This window comes from Leopardus geoffroyi, chromosome A1 (assembly GCF_018350155.1).
Source record: "Leopardus geoffroyi isolate Oge1 chromosome A1, O.geoffroyi_Oge1_pat1.0, whole genome shotgun sequence".
In the NCBI taxonomy this organism is placed as follows: domain Eukaryota; kingdom Metazoa; phylum Chordata; class Mammalia; order Carnivora; family Felidae; genus Leopardus; species Leopardus geoffroyi.
This window is the reverse complement of record NC_059326.1, coordinates 29292525-29301581: the sequence shown is the minus strand read 5'-3', so window position 1 is coordinate 29301581 and position 9057 is coordinate 29292525. Positions and strand designations below refer to the sequence as shown.

Genomic DNA, 9057 nt, shown 5'->3' with positions numbered 1-9057 from the left:
CAAAAAGGAATCTGTAAATTTTAATGTGATACATGTTGACCCAGAATAAAAGACTACCTCTCCCGGGCACTCTCTCTCTCTTTTTTTTAATGTTTATTTTTGAGAGAGAGAGGAGAGAGAGAGGAGAGAGAGAGAGACAGAAAGAGAGAGAGAGAGCGAGCGCATGAGAAGGGAAGGGGCAGAGAGAAGGAGAAAAAGAATCCCAAGCAGGCTCCAGGCTCCGAGCTGTCAGCAGAGCCTGACACGGGGCTCAAACTCACAAGCTGTCAGATCATGCCCTGAGCTGAAGTCAGATGCTTAACCAACTGAGCCACCCAGGCACCCCTCTCCCAGACCCTCTTGCAGTTAAGTGTGGCTACGTGGTTAAGACCTGGCCAGTGTTATGTGACTGGAAGTGATGTATGCAACTTCCCTTATAGGGAAGGGTCGTGTCCTCCCCTTCCCCTCTTCCTTATAGTTGGAATATGGACATGAGTGTAAACCAGCTTGGACCATGTGGACCAAAACTATACCCTAAGGATAGCAGAATGGGAAAACAGAGAGCCTGTCCTCACATGACTTTTTAGATGAGGGGCAACATAACAGACTTGAGTTTTATAGGAGAATCCTCTATCTTATTAAAACAGCTCTAGGGGCCCCTGGGTGGCGCAGTCGGTTAAGCGTCCGACTTCAGTCAGGTCACGATCTCGCGGTCCGTGAGTTCGAGCCCCGCATCAGGCTCTGGGCTGATGGCTCAGAGCCTGGAGCCTGTTTCTGATTCTGTGTCTCCCTCTCTCTCTGCCCCTCCCCCGTTCATGCTCTGTCTCTCTCTGTCCCAAAAATAAATAAACGTTGAAAAAAAAATGTTTAAAAAAAACAGCTCTAGGGTCTCCACATACATACACCACCACCTAGATCATAACTAGTGTATAACTGAGAGGAAAACATTGCCCCATGGTATCTTCTCTATACAAAGACAGCCATAAGGACATTGAGACTCTGATCAGACTGTGCCTTGAAGTAAGAGCCATTGCTATTTGCTAGTTACCTCAGAATTAAGGAATAGTTTTCTCTCCCCTCCCTCAACACTCTGGACTAAGATATGGTGGTTTCAAGCTGCTAAAATTGCTTTGGAGGTGAATCTATAAACTGTTAATTCCATTGCAGAGGTGACCATCCAGAGGAGGAATAGTTACTGAGAAAATATGTCTCAAAATGGTGGAAATGATATGCTACAATATCTGTTCCTTACCCACCCTGTGTCTAAGGCATGTTTAGTCCATAAGGTTAAAGAAACAAGGAACTGGAGCTGATGGAATAGATACGGGTGACAGGATGGCCCAGAGTCAAGGAAAGGACACAGAACCTATTGCCAATATGGTTCTCTAAGACTTGGCAGCTTCGACGACCACCATTTTTCTCCTTCATCAAAAAACAACAAACAAAAACCTAGTTTGTACGTATTTAACCATTTGATGGTTCTAAAAGTAGCTTATCAATTCTCTTAGGATTGCTAGTTACATTCTCTAGAAATAATTTTTCCTAATACTTTCCTGCTCCATCATATTTGCTATAATGAATATTTCTTGAAATTAGTTGTAATGATGAAATGGTGTTGTTGAAGACGTGGGTGAGATCTGATGGGAGGACAGAGGCAAAGTGAAACAGCTAAGAAACAACATAAAATGATCCCCAAAGTTCAAATGTAGGCAGACTAGAGATGTCTAGATTCTGGTGACCACACTTTAGAATCTCAAAGACAAACTTTCTTTTAAAGTTTAGTGGACTGGGGCAGCTGGGTGGCTCAGTTGGTCAATCATCTGACTCTTGATTTGGGCCCAGGTCATGATCTCACGGTTCGTTGAGTTTGAGCCCCACATCGGGCTCTGTTGCTGACTGCATGGCGCCTGCTTGGGATTTTCTCCCTCTCTCTCTAAAATAAACAAACTTGGGGCGCCTGGGTGGCTCAGTCGGTTAAGCGGCCGACTTCAGCTCAGGTCACGATCTCGCGGTCTGTGAGTTCGAGCCCCATGTCGGGCTCTGGGCTGATGGCTCAGAGCCTGGAGCCTGCTTCCAATTCTGTGTCTCCCTCTCTCTCTGCCCCTCCCCCATTCATGCTCTGTCTCTCTCTGTCTCAAAAATAAATTAAAAAAACGTTAAAAAAAAAAACTTAAAAAAAAATAAACTTAAGAAAATGAAAAAAAAAGTTTAATGGACTAATATAAAGCTGCAAACTTTTTATAAATTTTGAACTTATGAACATTAAAACAAGTTCCATTAAATAATTTTACAATTCATTCGTCCATGTTTTATATATTTTCCTCATTTCAGTACAAATTGATAAAAATGACCTCAGGCAAAGCACTGGTTTCTAGTTTAATGAGCAGTGAGTAGCAAATTGATTATATTTTAAATAGATTTCTTATGGGTAGATGCCCTCTTCCAACCACCTGTTAACCTGGTCATTAGGAGATAAACAACTCTTGCTACTTAGGTATATGTCTAATAAAAAGCTATGATATTGGCAGTTTGAAACATCTGGAACCTATATTTTGTTTTGAATTCTCATTATACACAGTTGTCCTAGATAGTAATCATATGCATAACATATATGCAGAAAGAGGATTCTAAGTCGGTATAGAAAAATTTATAGGCTATAAGCATCTATTCATTTCTTTACACCACTTACATTTACTTAACTATTCTTTTTGTTAATGTTTATTTATTTTTGAGACAGAGCACGAGTAGGGGAGGGGCAAGAGAGAGGGAGATGGAGAATCCCAAGCAGGCTCCACAGCTGTCAGCACAGAGCCCAAGAGGGCTCTAACTCACGAACCATGAATTCACGATTTGAGCCAAAATCAAGAGTCGGCCGCTTAACTGAGCCACGCAGGCGCCCCACAGTTACTTAACTATTCTTGTGTTAATCATCACGAAGAAATTTGCACTGCAGAAATGTCAAATTTCTCTCAGTTGTGAGGTACCCATTAATATTCACATCCCTTTCAGATGGTAAGTATATAATATCTCTTTAGCTCTATTTTGGGAATGACTTAATAATGCTCTTCTCCCCTTACAAACATTTGAGCAATATGCCTTGTGAAAAAAAATGTAAATTCCTTTTGTAGAAGTGTTCTTGGGACTCTGTCACAAGTGTTCTTATCCTGGGTGTGTGGAAGAACTTCAGAAGTGTCATAACACCCTTAAAATTATGAAAACATGAACATACACATTTTTCTGGGCAATGAGTCAAAAACTTTCGACACATTTATCAGGTTCAGGTACAAAGCAGAAAAAACATTACAACTAGATGAGAAAGAAAGGAACTATCATTTAAATTTAACCCTAAACCCAAATTAGGCAAATTATTTGCTAAATTAGTCTTTTATCCTTCTGAAAATGCCAGTGACACTTATCACTTGAAGTATGTAAAATAATTTGGATTCTCTGAGCTTTTCAGACATAGAGATACAAAAAAATAATTAAGATCCTTCTAAATCTCACAAAGAAGAGCCCCTGCAAACAATATTTTATTGAGCATGTGCTAAAAGATGTGTCAATTAATTGTAAAACTGAGACAAAGTTGCTTTCCCATCAAGAAGGGACTTCAACATTGCTAGCTGGGTCACTTGCTGCACAAGCAAGGGTATTCTACATTTATCAGAAACACTAAATTAAGAGTTCAGAAGGCCTGGGTTCTAGTGCCATTTTTATTTGTAACTAACCATATACAAATCACTTATCTATAAAATAATGGTTAACATCTATTCCCTAATTCACAAATATATCACGAAACCAAAATTCTTCCCCCAAAAAACTTCTTTGTAAACCACGATATTACTGCTAATTAGCTTATACTTAACTCGAAGGATGAAAATGACAAATTACAGAATTTGTCTTTTATCAATTAGTTGCATACCTTAATTCTGCAGATGGATAATCTGGTTGAGATCAGCACTGTCCTACTTCAACCTAACAAAACAAAAAGCTATCAAAAAGAAGTTACTGGTGAAGAAATTTGGCCAAAAAATAACACTATTAAGAAACAGCTTTCTAAGCTGAGACCAGTGCTTATAACAACATCCCTGATATCACAACGAACAAAAAGTAGCCTTAGGCCACTAGAGCATGTTTACTGTTTTGAGGGAAGACATTCTTAGGAACATATTGCTAGAGCAAGAATCCTATTTCACTAGAAATAATGTTAAACAGGAACGTCCTATGGACTCTTCAGATGCCCAATGAAAATGAATAAGAAAACATTGTGTGCTTGTTTTTTTAAATCCTTTTCTCTCTCCCTCTCTTTTTTCATTCAAATGCAGTTCCCTATCCTGGAGCACACTTCTCAGTACTGTGCCATGGTGTAAAAAATGCTGGCATTCGGCTACTAGAGAATAAACAGAAGAGGAATTAACATGTTGAACAAAGATGCAGAAAGAGGATTCTAGGTCGGTATAGAAAAATTTATAGGCTAGAAGCATCTATATTATGTACACCATTTATCACGGATATGCATTGTGACAATCATATGTATTAAGAGACCCTCAAAAGGTAAGCACCTATATTTTTCTGTATTTAACAAGATCAATTTTGTGTGATTTAGTCTCTATTTCTGGATTTTCCCTTACTTTATGGTAATACAAAAACAAACAAAGAGACAAAAAACAAAGACTGCAGCATGGTTCACAGAGAAATACCCTAATAAAATAACCATGTATATATACCACTGCTAGGGAAATATTTTAGAGGAAACATACTTTCACTATTGGCCCCAAATGCCATCATCCACTTATGTTCTTTAACTGTCAACTTTTAATACAAAAATACCTTCAAGCTGATAATCATATACAGTGACTGACAAAACTTGATAGAACATTTCAATGCTACACAAAACAGCTCCATACACAGCTTAAAGTTTTAAAGTTCTCTGCTGGCACTTGATTTTAGAGTTGATAGACACAGTAACCACTGATCTCAATAAAATATTCTTTTTAGCTTAAACGTATTTTCAAAACCAGTACTACCTCACAAAAACAGTAAAGAATAAATCACTTCCTGCTGAAGAATCCTCTAAGATGAACACCAAAACTATACAGCCAAAATATTTTAGGAGAGCATATAAACTTTTTAAGACTAGGAATGACCAATGGATAAAAATTTACATTACTCAAGCATATGTCCAGTGAACAAAAGGATTGTTCCTTTGATTCAATGAAGCATGTACAAGAGATAGATTAAAAATATGATCTTACAAAGCAAGTTACTTTTTCTTTTTTTTTTCCTTTGGTTTAGAAGGGTGTTTAAATAATTGGTGACACTACCAGAATGGATGTTTTTTAAGATAGAAAAATGGTCACTTTTAGAAAATACATTTTATATTCCAAAATTAAAAGTGAAATTTCTTTTAAAGCAGTAGAATCCGGATTTTTTTTTTTTTTTACTTTCTGTGATCTCTTAAGACCATTCTGCACATTATCAAAATGAAATCTCTATTTTATAACCTCTAAATATATCCGATTTTTTCCTTTGCATTGAGGAGAAAACCAAACCAAATTGAACAAACTATATTAACTTATAATACTAAAAACTGGCTAGTTCAAAACTTGGGAAATCTACTTTCATTACTCTGAAGGAAAATATAAACCTTCAACTCCCTACAACTTCTAGTCCAATTTTATACTATGAAAATTAAAAAGTTAAATTCCTTGCAGCACTAAACAGAATTATGAAGTTAACAGAAGACTAAGGTAGATCGTTAAAATATAAACAGTGTAACTAACCAAAACAATTCACTGGTGCAACAAATACTCAAACAATGAAAAAAACCACCAAGCATTCTTATCAATTATATAGTTTGTTTTTTGCATATTTTAATCTCAACTTTTAGCACAGTAAATTATTATATAGTTTGATCTCCTGGACTGTTAAAATTTTGTAACATTACATTAATAATTCAAACATAACCCTTTCTAAACCAAATCTGCAGTCCTAATCAACATTTTTTTTTTTTTTTTTGGAAAAGGAAAGGATATCTTTTAAAGATACATTCCATAGCAGTAGAAACATCTTAGTGATTCAAAATATTTACAAAGAACCCTGCTGATCCTGTGCATTTCGCTGAGGTGCTACCTGCACCCAGACTTCATCGTCAGAAAAAGAACTTGAACTTCCTGACTCTGAGTCCAGCTCACTGAATCCATCTAAGTCCCATTCAGTACTAGATTCACTCCGTGCATCGTCTTCCTCAGTAATGAAACTCTGCCCAGGTTCAAGGCAGGAAGGATAAACGCGAGCACAGAGGCAAATAAAACCAGAGTCAAACTGCAAAAGACCTAACATGGTACCTATGTTAATCCACTGGTCTTCCCTGGTATCGTATTCGTAAACAGTCACCCGGTTTTTTTTCCACTGAGGGGTGGTAGAAGTGATGAGAAGCAACTTTTGGCCATGATTGACAATCTGGTAGTTGTGGGTCTCTGAGTCCAAGGGAATATTACTAATCCGCCTCCATTCTCCCCTGGCTGGGTTATAGACCTTCATGACTGGAATGTCACAGATACAGTAGATCTCGTCGTTGAAGACACAGGCTTCCTGAAAGTCACTACGTTTAAGAGAAGCACAGTTCAGCCACATATTATGGCTAGGATCATAGCACAGCATGCGCTTACTGTTCACAGCATAAAGATAGTTCTGAACCACTATTAGTTCAAAGGAATAGAAGGAATGGGGCACAGGAGCCACCAGTGCCCACTGGTTTCTCTGAACACTGTAGCATTCCACTTCCTTCAGTTTAACGCCAGTAATCGGGTCTCGCCCACCCAAGATGTAGATGTAGCCATTGAGGTAGGCCACATCCATGCCCTCGCGACACAGCAGGCGGTCGGCAAGCTGCTGCCAACTATTCTGGGCTGGCTTATACACCCACAGGTCTTTCCGGGGCTGGGCAGCCAGGTAGATGTCATGGTCTGGAGAGACACAGACAGCTGAGGAGGTGATAGTCTTAGTGTGAGCCAAGCTGGTTAAAGGGGATGGCATTGTGTAAATGTCCCCTGAGTATGGGTCATAGCAGAGAAAGGGGTCTCTAGGGTGTCCAAAGAAGATCACCATCTCCTTGGCACACATACCCAGTCTCTGAGGTGGATTTTCTGCTACAGATACAACAGAGCTGCTGCTGCTCTCTGGCTTTGGTACCACAGACTTGTACAACATGTCACCATATCGCATCTGCAGGGCCCCTTCAATAAGGTCCAGACAGTACTTCTTCACAATGGGCTTGGTCAGCAGCCCTTCCAGGTAATCCTGATCTTCATCTCTGAAGTGTGTCCAGCGGACACACTTGAAGACTTCCGCAGCGTTGGGACCGCGCTCCTTGGGAGCCGTCTCTAACCACTGCATTGCTACATGACACACTGTCCGCTCACTCTCTATGTCTAGACTATCCAGACGCAGCACGGCCAACAGCTGGGCCAAGCTCAGGTCTGCCAGGCTCTCCTCCCGAACTGAACCCATCCGGCTGAGCTGCTTGAAGTTGTGGGCGATGAAGGACTGGGCCTGTGATCGCAGCTTGTGATGGTCGAAGGCATCAGCGAACTTGAGGATGGCAGTGCAGTTGGCCAGGTCAAGGCGGCGGGCTAGGAAGGAGGCACAAGCTTCCCGCACGTACTCGAGCTGCAACATGTCAGAGGCCGCGTAAAGGCGTTGCACGTTGGCCTCACTTAGCGACACGCGACCTGTGTAGCAGTAGTCGACCAGCACCTCGAAGGACTCGGCATCCACATCATGCATGGTCACGCTCGCCTGCTGGCTCTCGTACATGCCACCAGTGAACATGCTCTTGAAGTAGGGACACGCGGCAGCCAGCACGTTACGGTTGCAGGAAAAAAGGCGGCCGGTGCCAGGCCCGCTGCCAGGTGTCACCACCTCGATGGTCACATCACATAACAGCCGCGCGTCGTAGAAAGACTTCAGCTGTGCCAGCAGAGCTGCAGAATGAGCCGTGTCCTTCAGCTCCTCCGGGCCCGTGAAAAAAGCCGAAACTGAAGGCTTGGAAATCCTCTTGGGCCTCCTCCCGCCGCGGGGACTGGCCAGGCGGCGAGAGCGCGGAGCTTCTTCCCGGGACTGCATGATGGAGATGGCGGCGGGGTGCGAGGGCGAGAATGGGTGCAAGGACCGGGCTCTGGCTCCTCCTCGCCCTCTTCTCGCTGGCGCTAGATCGCGGCGTCCCTGAATAAGCAGGGGCCGCACTTACTTAACTCAGCTCTACGCCGCGGTGCCGCCTCCCTTTATCGCGTAGACAGTGCCTGACTCACCCTTTTCCAGTTCCGCGCCCTTTCTCCGTCTCAGCTACCTTACAAGACCGGCTGGACCGAACCGAGAAAGCCGCCACTGCCGCGCTGGCAATACCGGTAGGCGTCCACGAGAACTACAACCCCCAGGCTGCCTTTCGTGCCTCGCGGCACGCTGGGGCCCTCCAAAATCAAGGGGATAGGCGGACGGACCGAAGCCGCTGTGCATGTTGGGAGTAGTAGTTTGAGTGATATCGCGAGGTTTCTTAGGGCGGACTGTTTTAGTTAACAGAATTTGAAAGCGTTAATTCTTCTGGGTTTGTTGGTTTGGAGAATTGGCTTTGAAGTTCCAGGGCAAGATCTCTGTTTTAGTATTCCTTATGTGACTACTCTCTGAGAACTTTTTCGTCTTTATAAAATGGGGATAAGAGTTTTCATAGGATTGTGGGAGTGAAATGAGATAAATTGCATAGGACGCGTCAATACATATTTGTTGATTAGAATAATTACATGCTGAACACCGTACCTAGAATATAGATTCAATCATTGTTAGCTTTTCTTTTGGAATTTATTAAAAAATAACGTACCCGCATGTGAAACCGTGAGCAATTTCTGCAAGAAAACTTCCAGTTCTTAGTGTCGCTTCTTTTGAAAGGTTCCGAAGGTTATTACAATATTTTCAATACTAAACGATATCCGTAGGTTCATTAGGATGTCTCAAAGATGAGGTCCTAGAGGATCGCATACAGGTGGCCTCAAAAATGCAAAGCAGGCACATAAAGAGGTGGGTTAT

At 41.7% G+C, this 9057-nt stretch overlaps 1 protein-coding gene across 1 annotated transcript; it reads right to left on the bottom strand.

The window, feature by feature from the left end:
• Positions 1-3491: 3491 nt before the first annotated feature.
• On the bottom strand, positions 3492-8606 carry KBTBD7 (kelch repeat and BTB domain containing 7). Its single transcript, XM_045478104.1, has one exon. It carries the CDS (start codon positions 8101-8103, stop codon positions 6064-6066), a length of 2040 nt encoding a protein of 679 aa, XP_045334060.1. The 5' UTR covers positions 8104-8606; the 3' UTR covers positions 3492-6063.
• Positions 8607-9057: the final 451 nt, after the last annotated feature.

Excerpts from the sequence above, each read along its gene's own strand:
- KBTBD7 (XM_045478104.1), bottom strand. The coding sequence starts at position 8,103 with ATGCAGTCCCGGGAAGAAGCTCCGCGCTCTCGCCGCCTGGCCAGTCCC.